The sequence below is a fragment of the Saimiri boliviensis genome, chromosome 12, assembly GCF_048565385.1.
Source record: "Saimiri boliviensis isolate mSaiBol1 chromosome 12, mSaiBol1.pri, whole genome shotgun sequence".
Lineage (NCBI taxonomy): Eukaryota > Metazoa > Chordata > Mammalia > Primates > Cebidae > Saimiri > Saimiri boliviensis.
The window spans coordinates 110,613,907-110,633,085 of record NC_133460.1 but is presented as its reverse complement, the minus strand read 5'-3'; the positions used below and the strand labels follow the sequence as shown (position 1 = coordinate 110,633,085).

The 19,179-nt window shown below is 43.2% G+C and overlaps 1 protein-coding gene and 1 pseudogene across 3 annotated transcripts in view; one reads left to right on the top strand and one right to left on the bottom strand.

The window, feature by feature from the left end:
• C12H10orf90 (chromosome 12 C10orf90 homolog) overlaps positions 1-19,179 on the top strand; it is a 238,457-nt gene that overhangs the window by 136,249 nt on the left and 83,029 nt on the right. For all 3 annotated transcript variants that reach the window (XM_039465165.2, XM_003922100.4, XM_074383075.1), the window contains one exon: positions 18,219-18,310. In XM_039465165.2, the coding sequence (XP_039321099.1) occupies positions 18,219-18,310 (92 nt within the window). The remainder of the gene's footprint in view (positions 1-18,218; positions 18,311-19,179) is intronic.
• Positions 14,571-14,922, bottom strand: LOC104650500 (ATP synthase F(0) complex subunit g, mitochondrial-like; annotated as a pseudogene).

Below are 19,179 nucleotides of genomic sequence, written 5' to 3'. Positions count from 1 at the left end.
GCTCCTGCATCCAAGAGGGCTACAGTCCATCCAGAGGAATGACCACCCAATCACCCCGTCGCTACAATACAAGCCTGGAAAACAGGACTGGTTTGTTTTGTCTAGGGGAAGAAAGTTCTGAAGGGAAACAATTTGAGCTGGTTCTTAGATAAGACAGATTTCCTTGAATTTAAAGGGACTGGACTCACTTCTATGTTCAAGGGACCTAGGAATGCTGTCACCTTCATCTTAAGTTTTCAGGGCTAAGTAGGTACGACATGGCTGGGAAGAGACTTAGGCACAAGCGTATTATCTACGAAGCCGAGAGAGAAATCCACAAATGTAGTGTTGAAAGTCCCACTGGATTGATTTGAGGGCGAGGGTTAACAATACACAGTACAAGCTTTTATTTCATTTTAGATTTTTGAAATCACTTGTTTTGTGCCCACTCTTCATGAATTCGAACCTTACTTATTGGGGTTCTTTTGAGGGTGATGCCACTTTGATCAAGCTCCATAAAACCCAGTGGCCAAAGCTCAGAGGCCATGAGGGGACTGTCTTCTCTGAAGTTTCTGGGACCAAGAAACGGGATAGGGAATGGGAGAAAGATGCAGTTGTGATGCCAGCCACTGGAATCAGGGCCTCAGACCCCAGGCTCTGTTGCCTTTTAGAAGGTCACATCTACAATAAGGAGACAGTTTATACACTGAACATTTGGGATCACCCAAGAGGATCATCATGAAGTTACCACCATCTGAAAGACAGAGTTGCAAGTCAAGTTTGAGACATGGCAGGCTGAGATGCAATGAGTTGGAAGGAAACCAGACTTAGCGCTGGCAGCCTGGAGGTCTATTCTAACTCCAGAGCTAAGCTGTATACGACCAGGGGTTAATTGCCCTGGATGTGGGGGGCAACTGCCTGAGTTGATATGTTACAGCTACCCAGAAACTAGCCAAACGTGTGTGATTTTCAACTCAGTGAGGGTAAATATTCGGTAACTCCATTTTATATTGAGTTGGTTGTATTTTCATTATTACATTGTAGGGGTTCGTTACATGTCTTGGATATCTGTTCTTTGTCAGAAATATGGTTTGCAAATATTTTATCCAGGTCTGTGGCTTGCCTTTTTATTTTCCTAACAGTTTCTCCCTATGAATAGAAGTTTTAAACTTTGATACAGTCTAATTTACCTTCTTTTTCTTTTGTAGTTGTTACTTGTGAGTGCTGCTGAAGAAAACTTAGTCTCCTCCTAGTTCACAAAGATATTTTGCTCTATTTTCTTCTAAAAGCCTTATAATTTTAATGTCAGAGTTAATTCTGTGATTTTTTTTCAAATTGTTGTGAAGCATTTGAGCTAAGTGTTGAGGTATATTATTTTTCAGTGGAAATATCCAGTTGTTGCAGCACCATTCCTGGGATAAACTACTTGGTTAGGATACACTGATCTTGTTTATACATTGCTGAATTCTCTTTGACGATCTTTTGTTAAGGTTTTACGTGTCTATGTCAGGGTTTCTCACCCTAACAACCGCTGACACTTTGGGCCTGACAATCCTTTGTCATGGGGCTGTCCTGGGCACCCTCTGGTATTTGGCAGCACCCCTGGCCTCTACTCACAGATGCCGGCTGCATTCTCCCACAAAGGGTGACAACCAGAAATGCCTCCAAACATTTCCCCAGGCAGCAAAATCAACCCCAGCTGAGAACCATTGGTCATGTTCATGAGAGATACTTGCTCTGTAATATTCTTTTCTTTTCTTTTTCTTTTTTCTTTTTTCTTTTTTTTTTTTTTTTTGAGATGGAGTCTTGCTGTTACCCAGGCTGGAGTGCAGTGTGGCACAATCTTGGCTCACTAAAACCTCTGTCTCTAGGGTTCAAGCAATTCTCCTGCCTCTGTCTCCCGAGTAGCTGATATGACAGGCACCCCCCACCACACCAGGCTAATTTTTTAGTAGAGACAGGTTTCACCATATTGGCCAGGCTGGTATTGAACTCCTGGCCTCAAGTGATCACCCATCTCGGCCTCCCAAATGCTGGGATTACAGGCATGAGCCACTGCACCCAACCTGATCTGTAATTTTCATTATTTATTTCTGCCTCTCTCTCTTTTTTTCTTTTCTTGTTTTGTTTTTGGTAATCTCTTTATCAGGTTTTGCAGTTAGGCTTTTGCTAGCCGCCTTTATTATGTTTTCTAGGGTTAGGTTGTTTTTTTCCTTCAGTGCTTGATAGAATTCATCTTTCCCACACGTGCCTGCAGGCTGCCTGGGCTAGCTTTGGTTTTCATCTTTCTCATTCTATCCCTTTCATTTTCCTGTCCCCAGTGAAGCTACCTGGACTTGGCATGTTCTTTATGGGAAGATTTTTGATAATGGGTCAATTCTTTAATAGATATAGGGCTTTTAATACTTTCTGTTTCATATTGTGTCATTTTGGTAAGGTATATTTTTTCAAGGAATTTGCATATTTTTTTCTAAGTTGAATTTATTCACATGAAAGTTGTTGATCATATTCTTATTATCCTTTTCATGTGTATAGTCTCTGCAGTGATAATATCTGTGTTATTCCTGACAATGCAAATTTCTGTGTGTTTTGAATTTTTTCTTTGACTGATTTGTTGGCTTTTTTTAAAGACTGCCTTTCAACTTTGTTTTCTATCATTTCTTTTCTATTTCACTGATTTATTATTTTCTGTTTCCACTCTTATTTTGGTTTGCTTTTTCTCATCGATGTTAATGTGCATACCTATAGTTTATTCATTTTCAGTGCTAGGTAGTTGAATATTTCACAATTTATTTATAAATTCTCTTGCCAAACATTTTTGTTGTTATCGGGGCTTTTTTTGACACCATTAAAAACTGATGCTATAAACAGTCTTATATATCCCAGTACAAATGTACAAGAGGTTTTTTAATGTACATACTATATTTCATTTCGTTTAAGATACACTTTTTACATTTTAATATCTCTGAAATCAGAATATGTATTAAAGTTAATGACATATAATTAACAGCTTTTTATTCCTTGATGATACATTTTTAAATGGCACATCTTATAATCAATGAAGTGTTCGATTTTGATGAAATATTATAAATAAGAGCAGAATTGCCAGCTGTTAGATATTTTCATCTTTCTGTTTACCAGGTTACTTTTTATAGTGATTGTATTAGTTGCTGCTCCCTGGTCATGCATGGAGCTTCCTGTTGTCTGACATTCTCACCAGTATTTAATATCATTGATTTTTTTGCCAATATGGGTAGATGAAAAATGGGCTCTTATTGTCATTTTATTTTGCCTTTCTCTCTTTACTAATAAAGTTGAATATCTTTTCAATTGCTTAGGGAAAAAATATTATTCTATTGAGAAATGCCTGTTTTGTCTTTGCCTATTTTTCCATTGGGTTGCTGGTCTTTCTCAAATTAATTTACGGGGGGTTTTAAAACCAGTTTTTAATAGCCATAATAACCCTTTGTCTGGGTTACAAATATCTTTTTCTAATTTGTGGCTTGCCTCCTCTCTTTATGGAATTTTTCGATGATCAGAAATTATTACATTAAAAATAATTGAAATTATCAAACTTTTATTTAATAGTGCTTGTCTTTGGGAATATTGTAAAGATATCCTTTCCTATGCAGCATCATGCAAGTATCAACTATTTCATCTTTAAAGATTGTTCTAAAGTTTTACCTTTTGCATTTAAGTTTTTAGATCATCTAGAGTTGATTTGTAGGTATGATAAGGAAAAGGTATCCAGTTTTGGTTCTAAAAATAATGGTAACTAATTGTCCCAGCATAGTTTATTGCAGTTTGTAAAATTTTGTGTTTTTTGTGTATGTCCACTGACAGACAGTCTCACCTCATTGTTTTTCACATTTCCATATATGTGAGGGTCTCTTTTGGGGTTCCTTATTCTTTTCCACTAGTCTATTTTTGTTTATTTCTGCAGCAGTGACCTGCCTTTCTTCTCGCTTTGATGATAACTCTTGATATCTGATAGGGCAGATCCCTGGCCACATCGACCTTTGTAGATCCACCTTTCTCCAAATGGCAGTCTCACTGATCCTGCCGTCTACCTAGGTTTGACACATCCTCTCCCCGTCACACACACAAAGAGGCTGCTCTTGTCTGGCAGGCAGAGAACCCCACAGTGAGCTGAGAATCAGCATTGCAGGCTGTGGGCATGTCCTCTAAGAAGGACCTGAGACTCCAGCCTTAGGTCCCGATGGGATCAGGGTTGTTGAGCCCATTTTGCAGATGAGGAAACTAAGAGGCAGTAAGTGACTAGCTGGGTTCTCAGTGCTGGGCCGTGGTAGAGCTAGCCTTGAGCATGCGTCAGCTGCGTGTTTCCACTACAGAATTGCTGACCTTTAAATAGAACAGTGTTTCTCATGATCTTAGGACTTCATTTACTCAAATGAGTTTCGCCACCATGCTTCAGAAGAGTTTTTTTTAGCCTAGGCTGACAGTTTCACTGTTAATCAGTCTCATGCTCAGCCCTACCCAGCCCTGTCAGGCCTGTTTTTCAAGCATCGAGAGCTTAGTTCCTTGCTCTTTCTTCCCAAGTACCTTCTCATTTTTTTTTTTCACACTTAAAAAAATTATTTTTATGCTTCTAAAATGCCCCAAGATTCCTAAGTGTATTTATTGGTAAGTATTCTCTCTCTCTCTCTGTCTAGATATCTGGAAATGCTAAATCTGGTGTTTGCTCCTGTTTTTCCTGCTCCTGAGACCTGGTTGACTGCGGCCTATGGCTTCTCAGACACCTCTCCTTCCCTCTCTCTCTACAAGCAGAGAAGGAAAGGCCACACTAGGACCTGGCAGAAGAGCTGCAATTACTGAAGCTAATGCTCCCTCTCACTCTAAAGTTCAAGTTCATTAGTGAAACTTCCTTTATCTTGTCTTCCTAGTTTCTCATTTCTGACGAGCTGGTACTTATTTTGCGATCAAGAGTAAAAATGTTAAATTATTATAGTAACTAGCATCATTAACTTTTTAAAGAAAGCTAACAGCACGTAAGTTCCAAAAGGGCAGAGACTTTTCTGGCTGTTTTTCTCATTGCCATGACTTTGATGCCTAGACCAATACCTGGCCCATGGTCAATGCTATATAAATATTTGGTGTATGAATAAAAAATAAAGTGTATTAGGTGATTCCTATATGCCAGGCAATGTGCTAAGGGCTTTCTATGTGTTTTCTTTCTTAGCTCTCATAACAATCTGATGCAGTAGACATTGCAATCCCTGTTTTGCAGATAAGAAAACTGAGGCTAGAGAAGTTGATGACTTATCTAAGTCACAGACTTTATAAGTGATCAAGCTAGATTTGACCCCACGTCTGTGGGATGCCAAGGAACATTCTCTTAGCCTCCATGTCAGAAATGACAGAAATGCCTCTGTCATTGAAGGTACGTAGATACGAGATGCTGCCTTATGCGAGTCTGAGAATCATCACTGCTTCTTTCACTCATTGGCAGGGGTAGGGAGGTGTCATTAAGTATCTCTTCCCAGAACTCCTAAGAAAAGACAAACAACCCAGTTATAAAATGAGCGAAGAATCTGGATAGACATTTTTCCAAAGAAAAAACATAAATGGCCAATAAGCACATGAAAAGATGCTCAACATTGTTAGCCATTAGAGAAATGCAAATCAAAACCACAATGAGATACTCCTTCACACCCACTAGAATGACTGTAATCCAAAAGACAGACAATAACGACTCTTAGGAAGGCTGGGGAAAAATGAAACCTCATACGTTGCTAGTGGGAATGTAAAATGGTACATTCAATCTGGGAAAGAGTTTGGCAATTTCTGAAATTTAAACCTGGTATGATCATACAATCCAGCCATTCCACTCCTAGGTATATATGAGAATAGGACACATATATCCATGCATGAATATTTGTGCATGAATTTTCGTCGTATTATGAATAATACTACTCCCCAAATGGGAAGAGCTCAGATGTCCATCAGCTGTTGAAGAGACGCAATATATGCGGTCTACCTATGCCATGGAATATTATTCAGCCTTAAGAAGCAAAGATGTTCTGATGTGTGTTACCGCATAGATAAACCTTGAAAGCATTATGATAAGCAAAAGAAGCCAGATACAAAAGGCCACATGTCACATGATTCACTTTATAGAAAATGTCCACAATGGATAAATCCGGAGAAAGAAAGTAGATGAGTGGTTGGCAGGAGCCGGGTTGAAGGGATTCATGAGGAGTGTGACTAACAGGTGTGGGACTTCTTTTGGGGGTGATGAAAATGTTCTGGAATTTGGTGATGGTTGCACAATTTGGTGAATATACAAAAACCACTGAATTGTGCACTTTAAAAGGGTAAAGGGTATGGTATGTAAATTGTATCTCAATAAAGACATTATTTAAAACATTAGGCAATTGCAGAGAGAGGAGAGAGAATCTCAGCCTAGCAGGAAGGGCTGCATTAGAAGAGATGGGACTAAAAGATCAGAGACCTGAGGCCTCTGTTGGACTTGACTGAGGGAGCCTGACTCTCTGACTCTCTCTGGAGAGCCCTGCCCCTCTTCACCTCTTTCCTTTTGTGCATTGTGGCAGGTGTGGACAAGCTGTGTAGGCAGCTTTGGGTTCTTATGTGCCTACCCATTTAAGAGGACAGTTCCACTGTTCTTGCCTAAATGTAAGGTCTGCTCTACAGCAGGGAATAACAGAAGACAGGAAATGCAAGGCTCCTCGCTCCATTAAACAACAACAACAGGAAAAACAAAGAGCCAAAGAACCCCAAACAAAATCAACACCAGGGAGAACAACCTTGTTCTAATTGCCTGGCGTAGCTGATGAGCTGTTGGAGACTTCTGTAGAGAGGCCACTTTGGTTGTCTAAGTAGGAGCACAGGATAATGGCAGTGGTGTGCGCATCTTGAGCCTGGGTTTTCCCTTTAATACTGGACTCTCAGACCAGGTCCGGTGACAGTGGCTCTCCAGACCCCCGATGTGCAGTGTGTGGCTAATGGCTCTTCTAATGAGAGATTTACGACCTGGGCTTTCGGATGCTGCCCCAACCTCATTTGTTCAGCTCACGGCGGAGCCTGTAATCATCTCTGCGGGCTCCAGCTCCAGGGTCCAGACATTCTGCTCTGGCCAATTCAGCTGAACAGAAGAGAAACAAGCCCCGCAGTCCCACAAACAAGAGTCACGTTGCTGCTGGGGAAGGAGAGAAAAATCCATCCTGACATTTTATGAAAATATTTTTGTGTCTTGTTTACATAATGAATCTGTTAACAGAAGAACCTGAGTTGACAAGTTCTTTGGTCTCATTGGAGTGTGTGGCAAAGTGGGCCGAGTGCGCCTTCAGGTCCTCTTTGGCAGGAAGTTTAAAAGACGTCCTGTTTTTCCTGCTCGTGGGTTGCTTGTTCATCAGTCCTGAACTAAAAGCAAACAATTCATCCTTGCTCATCCTACAGAAAGTTGCCTGGCTAATGAGTCTGGTAATTGGGACCCTGTTGCAGCATGGATCTCCATTAGGGGGAAGCTGGGGTGGTGGTTGGGGGTGGCATCTCTTTCTGGCCACTTTTGTCCACGGAAGTGTCCCAGTTTTCAACACCCACTTGCAAGGGCAGAAATGGTCTCCTCTGAAATCAAACCACACTCTGACTTTCAAGACTATGTAATAACGATTCTTGTTTGGTGAGCGTGACAAAGGAGGGAGTACATAGTGATGAAAACGATGGTGTTTGCCACTTAATGAGAGAAGCAAGCTAAAGTGGAGACTGCCTCCCTCTCGCACACACCCTCCCTCAATGTCCCCAGCTCTTGTAGGACAAGCCCTCTTGGCAGAGCTAGACTGTGTCCTGGGGGACCATACAGGTCCGTGCTCACCTTGCCCTGCAGGTGAGGAAGCTGGGCCCAGAGGAGGGGCTGGCGTGGCTGAGCACCTGGGATCCGGAGCCCAGTGTGCTTGCTGTGTCCTATTAAGGCCCCCAAAATGGGGACAAAATTGTCCCCTTTCAACTTCTCCCAGTGTGTCTTCTTGCTGTCCAAGCGCTGAATTTCTGCTTAGGTGAGGCTCCGCATTCCCTGGTCTTCCCAGCAGGAATCCTGTCCTCTCTACCCAGGCCACAGTTCTCCCTGACCTGGGCTGCCTCCCAGCTCTGGAATCTTTTGAGAGGAGAGTGCCTTGTCTTCCTGTCACTCTGACGTCCACATTGAAGGTGTTTGGGTGCATAACAGGGACTACCTGTGTCTAACTGCTTACATCCATCAAGGTCTGAAAACAAGACCCTCATTCCTTTCTCCTCCTCCCTCTGTGCGTGCGGTCATGAAGGGAGGAAGGAATGTGTTTTTAAAGATGGTTTTAAGTACTACCAAAGTTATCTCTCCATATATCTATCTCTTTGCCACCCCCACCCACCTCTCAAAACGAAAGCTAGTTTGTGCTAAGAAAATATTATGTCATAAGATGAAGACAGAACCATAGAATGAAAGGCTAAAGACAGTTCTTAAGAAGGAATTGAAATCAGGGACTTGGCTACATGTTTGTACAACCTGTTCATTGCAGCATTATTTGCAATAGATAAGAAGGGACTAGTGTCCACTGATGGATGGATGGATGTGGACATTGTAGTATACACATTCAATGGCATATCCTTGAAGGAAATTCTGACACATGCTACCACATGGTTGAATCTTGAAGACATGCTAAGTGAAATAAGCCACAAAAAGGCTAATACTGTATGATTCCATTTGTATGAGATTTGCAGAATAGGCAAATTTGTGGGACTAGAAAGTAGAATGGTGGTTTTTAGGGGCTAGGGGAAGGTGGGAATGGGGAGTTGCTGTTTAATGGGGAGAGAGTTTCCGTTTTGCAAGTTGGAGTTCTGGTGATGGATGATGGTAACGCTTGCACCTTAGGAAAGTTCTTAATACGGCACACTTAGAAACGATGAACATGGTACATTTTATGTGTATTTCACCATGAGTTTTAAAAAGTGAGACAATTCATGAGAGATGGTCAGATCCACATTGCATGGAAAAATGCCTTCATGTGTCTCATTTCCTCATTGGGCTGTGGGTTCTTCAAAGACAGGGATTCCTGTGTTCCCGTCATCTCTGCTATCTCAGCACCCAACTCAGGCCCTCAAACGTGCTATCTTCCCTGTCAGTGTTTGCTGCCCCGGGAGAGTGGCATGATGGCATTGATTCGGTGCCCATGAGCGGGGTGCTTTCACAAGCATTATTGTATTCGGTTGTCGTCATCATCCTTGAGGCTGGTGCCCTGATGTGTCACCAGGAGAGACCCACACTGCAGCCACAGGGAAGGCGAAGCTGGAACACCTCTCCATGGGTGTCAAGGGCCAGAGGACCGTGCTTCAGGCTCCAGGGGTCTTCAGATTCAGCTAGAGCCCAAGTGACTGCAATATTCAGTAGAATAGGCTTTTAAAATGTCTTTATTATAAACCATAATTTTCTGAGAAATGAAAATTATGTGTAAAACTGTGGCCAATAGCACATTCTATTTTTCAAGGGCCCATTCTGTGACAGCACTGTGCAGAGCCCGTGAAAACCTTTCTCTGCCTCATGTAATAATTCCCAGCCAGACAAAGCCTATACCAGCCTCTCTCTCACAGAGGAACAGACAGAGGCCAGGAGGTTATGTGGCTCATCCAAGGTTAGCCAGCATTAAGATGTGGTGGCACCAAGTGTCAAGCTGGACTAGACATCAAAACTCAAGCTGTTCCACTTTTACCTTTTCCTTATCATGTACAGTGATTATTCATATTGCAAACTCTCAGCTTTCGGCTTATTGGAGGGGTGACACCTGGCAAGAGACTTAAATGAAACTCAGTTCTCATCTGTAAAATGAGAGTAGTCATAGCATCCTCCTCATGGGTCATTTCTTCCATTAAAGGAGATAACACCTGTACAGCACTTAGCAGATATGTGGCTCACAATAAACCTGCAATGTATCTAGTCATTATGATGTGACGCATACTGACCAGACAAGAGGGGCTTGGGATTGTCCAGTAAAATTTACATTAGACTTGTGTTTGTAAAACTGCTTACAAAGCCACTGTGCATGCATATAATGACTCGGGCATTATCCCAGGAGATAAAAGTGGTCTCCTTATAAAACGGTGTATTTGATTGGAAATGCTACAAGTTATGCAATTTCTCACATCTCTCCTTTCATTTTGACTGTAGGGAACTTACCCTGAAGTTATGATTCATCTGTGCCAGCGCCATCTTTTTTTCTTTTTCTTTTTTTTTTTTTTTGAGATGGAGTTTCACTCTTTTGCCCAGGCTGGAGTGCAATGGCGCAATTCGGCTCACCGAAATCTCTGCCTCCCGGGTTCAAGTGATTCTCCTGCCTCAGCCTCCTGAGTAGCTGGAATTACAGGCATGTGTCACCACGCCTGGCTAATTCTGTATTTTTGGTAGAGACGGGGTTTCTTCATGTTGGTCAAGCTGGTCGAGAACTCCTGACCTCAGGTGATCTGTCCACCTTGGCCTCCCAATGTCCTGGGATAACAGGTGCCTGCCCGCTGGTGCCATCTTTAGCTCAGGCTTTTGAGTTTGATTCAATAACTTCTCCAACTCATTATCTACTTCTCTTAAAAAATCAGTTTTACTGTTTTTAAACTGCGTTATTTACTATAAGCCACCTTAAATTTGGTTGGGTATAAATTATTTTTAAAATGCTCATTAGTGTCAAAGATATTTCACTAAATTGTCTGAAAACCAATCATTCTTATAAGAACTTGCAAGATAAACTGTTATATTGCTCAATTTTCTATATAAACTGTTTATAAAAATAAAAAAGGTAGCAAGTAGATTAATCACCAGTGTGATGTTACCTGGATATATTTTAATAAGAAATAAAACGGAAACTCTCTCCCCATTTCTTTAATTAAAATAAGAAAATTTTAAAATAATTCTCATGCAAACCTGTTTTACTCATCAAAGAAGCCTCAGATGTAAACATTGAAGAGATAATTGCTGCTAACAAGCAATGTCACAGATGGATTTGCACACCCTTCCCCTGGTTGCCCTGTAAACATTCCAATGACTTCATCACACAGAGTTTTGAGGTTCTTGGCCGAGGCTGGAAGGTGGAAGCCTGACTCATTCCGAGCATAAACTGTGGCCATTTTTTCTTTTGTTTTGCCAAATACATCCTTGTCATTAAAAGACCTTTGAAACTGAGTAAAATGGCCTTGAAACCTCAGTGGAATATGCTCAGATTGTCTGGGAAAGGTATGTTCTAATTTTTTTCCCACGGATATTACCCTTATTAAGATATAAAGCAATCTGTTCATTCAGTCCACACTCAGAGTCTTCTGGGCACAGTACTGTGAGAGGCCCCAGGGAAAGGAGATGAATCAGGTGTTTCTAAAGACCTGGGCCAACTTGGAGAGATGCTCATGAACAGATAATTCCACAAAGCCCTAAAAAGGGTGTACAGCAACGCCTGTCAGGGGGCACTGGTGTGGGCGGGCTGAATTGTGTTCTGTAAAAGATGTGTTCCAGGCCTAACCCCCAATGCCTGTGAATGCGACCTTATTGGAACAAGGGCCATTTGGATAAGGACCTTTGCAGCTGTCATTGAGTTAAGATGAGGTCACACTGGAGTAGGGTGGGCCTTACATTCCAATGACTGGTGTCTTTAAAAGGAGAGAGATTTGGAGGTACATCCAGGGAATATGGCCATGCGCAGGTAGAGGCAAAGATTAGAGAGGGGCTGCCCCAAGCCAAGGGGCACAGAGGATACCAGCAACCAGGGGACATTGGGAGGGGCAAGGAAGAGCCCTCCCCTGGAGCCTTCAGAGGGAGCCCGGTCCTGACACCTGGATTTCTGGCCTCTAGAACTGGGAGGGAGTAAATCCCTGGTGTATCCAGCTGCCCCCCTTGTGGTCACTTTTCATAGCAGCCCTGGGAATTAATGCAGGCACCAATCCAGCTTAAGGGCCATGTTGGGTAGTGGCAGATTAGGAAGTCCTTCTAAGAGAAGCGATCTTGGGTCACATCACAGGTAAGGAGTTAGGAGTTAGCCCAGTGGGAGAAAAGTGAAGACAGCACTCATGGTCATCCAAGCCAGCTGCCCGTGGGAAGCAGGCTGGTTTTAAGGATTTCTAACCTGGGCTTCTTGAACTCCCAGGTCCCCCTACATGTGTGCTTTTATTCTGTACCTTTTCTCGGGCCCTTTTCTTACGGAGAAATGTGTCCCTTTCATTTGAGTTTTCAAAGGAGCATGTGGCCTTCATGGTCACAAACTGGCAACATCAAGAAGGTTTGGCAGGACTGACTGGGAGATGAGGCCAGTTTGGTCACCAGCCTGATTGTGACCTTGCTGACATCAGCAGGGCAGGGAGGTGAATTGATGCAATGAAGGAGAGCCTTTGTCTCAGGAAAAAACAGGCCTTGGCTTTCAGTTGGATGTTGGAGGTGAAGGTGAGGCAGTGGTGCGGAGTGAGAGCCTCTGTTTCCAGTGAGGGCAATGGGAAGGGGGAAGGTGTTGTCTCAGATGAGGTCAGACCTTTGGTTTTTGCTTGGCCACTGGCCAAGGTGATGACACAGGAGGAAGAAGGGATGGAGAGCTATGGGGGCTGGGGGCTGGTTTCCTTTTGCAAAAGCTATTTGAGGTGACTTGGAGGCAGCTGGCTCGGAGGTGGTGCTCACAGAGATCTGGTCTTTCCTTGGTTAGTTTGGTTCCTCAGGTTTGGGAAGAGGGCACAATGGCAGGACAGAGAAATGTCACGGAGAAAACCCACAAAAGAAAGACACAGTAGCCAAGAGGAAAAAGACAGTAAGGAGAACAGAAGTCAGAAACGAGAAGACTTCCCGGAGAAACTGAGTAGTCGGTAGTGTCAAGTCTCACCGAATGATGAACTGAATATAAATCTGGAGCGATTCTCTCTGAGAAACATCTACTTTAAAACATTAACAAAGGGTATTGTTAAAAGGCTGGTGAAAATTCAGACTAAACCTTGACTTCCATAAGACCAGAAATAAGATAAGGCATTTAAAAATCCAAGAAGTGAGAATTTGAGTGCCCCTTCCCTGCCTCTGCTGCTAATGACGTAGGGAGGAGAATAATAAGTATAATCACCAGAGACTGAAGGCCTGGGCACTGTCATTTGCACATTTCTTGGGTGGATTGATTGACGAGGTGATACGTGATGGTGCTTATCTGCTACTTTTGAAGAGATAAGTCAAGCAGTATGGGCCAACAGATGGGAATTGGACATGATTTTTTAACCATATTCTGTGATTCACCCAATATTCTACTTGCTATTTTCCAAAGAGGCTGGATTGTTCTACTTTTATACTTTATCTTAAGCCATTCCTGCCTTTCCCTTTGACTGCAGCTTGGGCTGTGCCACCATGCCTCTCCACTCTAGACACCTTTGCCTAAATCCACCCCCTCTGACAAGGCCATGTCAAGTGTCCCCTCCCTCCCACCAACTTTTCCTGGTTCCCTCTGCTGGAAGGGCTCTGTCTGTGGCTTATCAAGGGCTGGGATAGCAAAGCCATGACTTTCTCTTAGAGTACCTGGAAGAAGAGAGCATCTCTCCCATCTTATCTCTCGGCTCAGGGCCTCACACACCCTGAGCACCACATAAATTCCTGCTCAGCTGAACTTCCGTTGCTGAGGCACAGACCATCCTCCAGGGAGGAAACATGGATTCTGGAAGGTCTTGGAAGGTCTTGGCTCAGGGCCTCGTGATGTGCTCACTCATGGGGGTTGTGACCTCCTCTGGAAGGGGCTCAAATCGGGGAGTGGTTTTGGATGTGTGGTTCATGCTGACGGAGACAGCAGTGGGTACAGTGCTTCTAATCATCTTAGGAGAGAAGAGCTCCTGACACGTACTAGCGAGCGCACACATTCCCTGGGCACAGAGGGCCAGTGTGCTGGGCAGCTAACACAGTGAGTCATAGACCAGCAATGATTTTGGGTGGTTGACCAGGTTGGTTTTTAATTACTTTCAAAATAAAAGCATGCTGATTCTATGACCTTTTTGTTTTTTGTTTTTCTGTGATGGTTTTATTCAAATTGAAGCCACTGACGAGAAGCCTCATTGAGATTCCCATGCCCACAGACTCATTGTGTTTTCCTAAAAGTCATGGAGTGGTTTTTTGAATCGAAGCATCACGGTCCTCTTCTGGTGCTTCAGACTCCACCTTAAGTTGTCTTAGATCAGCAAGTACTCCTGGTCTTGAGCTATGCCAAATGTCCTGGAATGCTTGCTAAAACACAGGGCTGAGCCTCCTCAAACTTCCTCATTTGCTGGGTCTGGGGGTCAGTAGGTGAGACACAAGAATATGAATTTCTAACAAGTGCCCTCGTCATGTGGATGCTGCTGGTCTGGGGGCCCCATTTTGGGAGCCCTTGCTCTTGAACAGCAATGCGAGGTAGGACCCTGTCTTGGGTCAGGTTTCCAAGAGGCAGAGCCTGAGGCAGGGGTTGAGGACCTACATACATTTTATAAATGTTGCTGTCATGTGGTTTATAGGCTTTTTTTTTTTCTTCTTCTTCTTTTTTTTTTTTAAACAAATCTTATTTTATTCAGCTAGCAGTCTGATCACACATGGGCCAACAACACTCAAATAATAAACATAATCAGATGTGAAGGACTGGTCTTCCAATATGATAGCCAATGATGCCATGCTTGCCTATGATCTCTCTGATGTAAAACCACGTCCACACCTCAGTGACCGCCAAACCATTCAGCACAGCTTTCTTAACTGTGAGATGTTAGAAGCTATGAGTTTGAGCACTATTGAGTATCTTTGTTCAGGCTCTGAATAGCTCTAGGAATCTCAGCAGGGGTGGGAGGAACCAGCTCAGCCTTGGGGTGGTACCAAAATGTGGCCGATTGAGGCTTTAAGTCACAGCAGTGTTTACCAGCACCGGGGTCTTCTCCACAAGGTTATGGACAAGTTGGGCCATGATTCTGGGATGGGAAGTCTGTTGCCCCAGCCTTTTCCTTTTGATAAACAGCATTGTAAGCACATTCTCATGTTCCTATATAGACTTTATATTCATTATTTTAAAGGCCCTACACTACATCTAATACATCTACCTCCATCTCCCCAACTAGTCTATGGTGGGCAGAATAATACCCCCCAACAAAGATGTTCATATCTTAATCCCTGGAACTTGTATGTATGTTACCTTATTTGGCCAAAGGAACTTGGTAAATGAGATTAAGTTTATAATCTTGAGATGAGGAGAGTAGCCTCAATTCTCCAGGTGGGCTCAATCTAATCCAAGTGTCCTTACAAGAGGGAGGAAGAAGGGTCAGAGTCAGATAAGGAGATGTGATATTGGAAGCAGAAGTTTGAGTGATTCAGGCCTGTGAGCTAAGGAATGCACCTAGCTTCTACAAGCTGAAAAAGGCAAGGAAGAGAATTCTCCCCTATAGCTGTCAGAAAGGAACCCAGCCCTGCCACCACCTTGATTTTAGCCCAGTGAGGCCAGGTTGGACCTTCGACCTCTAGACCTGGAGAATAACACACTTGTGTTACATAAGCCCTGAATTTGTGGTCATTTGTTGCAGCAGCCACAGGCAGCTCATGCTCAGCCTTTGTGTATCTGATCATGGCAGTCCCTCCGCCTCCCTGATAGAGATGAGGCACCTCCCCAAAGCTAGTGTTTACTGTATGTTGTTGTATTCTGAGCATTATACTAAGGGATGGTTATGTTATTTAATTTCTTTCAGTAACCATCTGAAGTAGGTACCCTCATTGTCTACATGTCATGGTAGGAAACCAAAGGATGCTAAGTAACTGGCTCAAAGCCGCAGGAGTAACCAGAAGTGGGATTCAGGTGCTGGGACTCTGTGGTGTGATTCCAGTGGCTTCCTGACCACTGATGCCACAGTGATGGCAACCAGTTGGGTCTTGGGGAGGCCTACCTTGATCCTGCTCATTACCGATCATAACTGGTGTCATTTATCAAACATGAACTCCACACCCCACTCTGCCCAAGTGCTTTCCATACTGTACTCTCATTGTACCGATGACAAGGCAGCATTTTTGCATGAGGTGTTACTGCCTGCCCTTTATGAAAGAAGAAACTGAGAGTGTGCAGCCCATCCACTGTAGGTCTGCCTGAGGATGCAGGATGCAGGCCCAGACCTGTCTGACCTCAGCCTGTGCTGACTCCAAAGTTCTTAACACACCTGGAGCCACATGACCAGAGCAGGTGATTTCTGTCTTCAGCAGCTTTATTGTCAGTTCATCACGATGCTTCATCTTTGCACAGGAATCCATGAGACCTTTCAGGCCTTATATTTTACTTCACGAAAAGTAATCTGTGCACATCATCTTGGATAACTGTCTCTGTCACTCAGTAGCAGTCATAGATGGAGGCATGGCCCCACATCTGAATTAGAGCTGATGGGGCTCACTGTCGCCCGAGGACAAGATGAGATATAGCCAGGCTTTGGACAGGTCAGTGGTAGCCCTTGAAATTCCCTTGAGCCATGTCCTGACCCCTTTGCAAATCTGCCAGATTTGAAAATATTAAAGCACATTATTTTCCCCGTGAAATGCTTTAAGTTACATTCATGCAGTGCTTGAGGATGGGGATATGTTCTGAGAAATGTGGTTGGGGGTTGTGTCGGTGTGCGAACCTTGCAGAATGTACAAACCCAGAAGGTACAGCCGCCTACGCACCTAGGCTGTGTGGTATGGCCTCTTGTTCCCAGGCTACAAACGTGTTTAGCGCGCGGCTGTGCTGAATACTGTGGGTAACTGTAACACAGTGGCAACTACTTGTGCATCTGAACATATCTGAACATAAACAGGGTACAGTGAAAATACAGGCTAAAAGATAGAAAAGGGTGCCACTGTACAGGACAATGACTATGAATGGAGCTTGCAGGACTGGACGTTGCTCTGGATGAGTGGGACGAGGGAGTGAGTGGTGAGTGAATATGGAGGCCTGGGACAGTATCGTCTGCTACTGCAGACGGCAAGCATTGCACACTTAGGCTACACTACGCTTATTTAAATAATTACATTATGACGTTCTGATGGCTACAGCATCACTAGGTGAAAGAATTTTTCAGCTCCGTTATAATCTTATTGGACCACTCATACACGCAGTCCTTCATTGGCTGAAAGGTTGCAGTACGTGATTGTAGATCTAAAATTTTGATAAACCTTTTTGATGAGTTGATAAAGGCAGGACTCTAGTTTAGGAAACTACTTTCGAAAATCTCTTCTTTCTCATCACCTGCACTGGCCGTTGGGGAGCCATTCATTACAGCCCCTTGAAAAATCACCTTCCCTGGAGTATTTCCATTGCAGAGGCAGAGTGGTCACCCTGGGCTGCAGAAACTGGGCCTCTTCCTGGGCTGGCTTCCTACTTCCATGCTCATGCTGTCTCCCTGGGTTTGGTTCATGTTTCTACGTTAGCAACCTGACAAAGGTCACTGTTAGAGACAGTGGGGGCTGTGTCTGCGTGAGGCCCTGGCACACTCTGCAGTGCTGCTGACTTGCATCTAAGAGAAAGCTTCTGTGCAGGGCTCCGTGAGGCACTCGGGGCAGGTGTGGTGGATGAGGAATTCAGGTGAAGAGTGGATCTGTAGATGTGTCCACTGTTTTTAAGCCAGTGATTGGGGGATCCAGGACTAGAACCCCAGATCTCCGGTGTTTAGTCTACTGCTCTGTGCAGTTGGATCTGACAATGTCCTTAGCTATCTCTGTGACAGACACTCACAGAAAGGCACACGTGGGGGATTTTACATGAAGCGTCTCATGATATTATCACTAAATTATCCTCAGAGGGTCTAAAACCGTTTTATGTCAGTGTCTGAGTCATCCATGACCCTTCCAGTAATGGCTGCATTAAGAGGCTGAATGAAGGTCAGTTTTCTGTTTCAGCCATTCTTACCTCTAGTGATGCTGGGAAATCTATAGATGGGAAATCTCTTCTGCTGAGCACAAACTCCGGACACTGGCAGATATGATAGGGCTAAAATTATGCAATTGTGACTAAGTCTAAGGAACACAAGGGATTGTATGGAAGAGGAAATCTTGCAGCTGAATAAACTAAGCAATAAAGAACCCAGAGAGGTTAAACAGAGGGAATGGAATAAATGAGAGAAATGTGTAAGATTTTTGTCATGGTTAGACTATCTGGATTTACTATTGGCTGATAGAATATGTGAGTAGGTAACATTAAATTTTATAGAGAGTTATATATTTCATTTTATCCTTTTATATACTGAAAAGTGCAATATTATCTCCTTTTGCCTAGGATTACGGGACAACTACCACAGTACAAGCGATCAAATTGCTCTTAAAAATCTCCAGTCTGATGTTACAGAGGCGAAATCTGACTTCACCAAGGTAACATACGTTTCTAACTTCTAAAACAATCAGCAAAATGCACCCATCCATAAAACATAATCACTGGCCTATTTGCGATGTGATTGCGTTTTATTTTATTTAGTCAAAAATTGAATTAATGCAGCAAACAATCTAACCATCAATGACTAAGACTTGTTACGCGAAAGCATACACTGTAGCTTTAATTATTCTTTTATCATCTTCAAAAACAATTTGTAAGTTTGCAGTCTCTTAGAATATGGCGATTCCTCTCAATTTTCAACAAAAATTTGTCCACTGGAGAGAGAGAAAGAGGGGGAGAGAGAGAGAGAGAGGGAGAATCGTGCCAGACAGCATTTTCAAGATGCGAAAGAGGTTCTCTGAAATCTAACAAGCTGGTATAGGTTGTTAGAACTGCAAAAAGTGTCAGTGGTCTGAAATAGGGAAGAAAATCAGAGGTCATCTTTATAAAATGAAATATTTCAGATTCTAGGAACAAAAGAGCTTGGTATACAGTGGTTAATATTGTCAGCATGTCATATACCAGGCTCTGACTAATGACTGATTCAGTTCATCCTTCCCATAGCCCCATGAGGCAGGTACTGCTCTTATATTAATACCTAGAAATGAGAAAACTACAGCTTCAGTAGATGACTTGCCCCAAATCTCACAGCTCCTATAACCTGCCTGGCTCTGAAGCTTCTGTTCTTAGCTTACTCTAAAGGACTGTCGTGGTGGAAGGCTCTTTTGAATTAACAAGATTTACAGGATGGACTTGCTCACCTTAAAAAACTGTCCAAGATGTTACAGTTTACAAGGCATCTGCTGTTTGTCACAGATGGAGATTTCACTGCCCATTTTTGTAGTTCTAAGAGAGAGTGGAATTATAA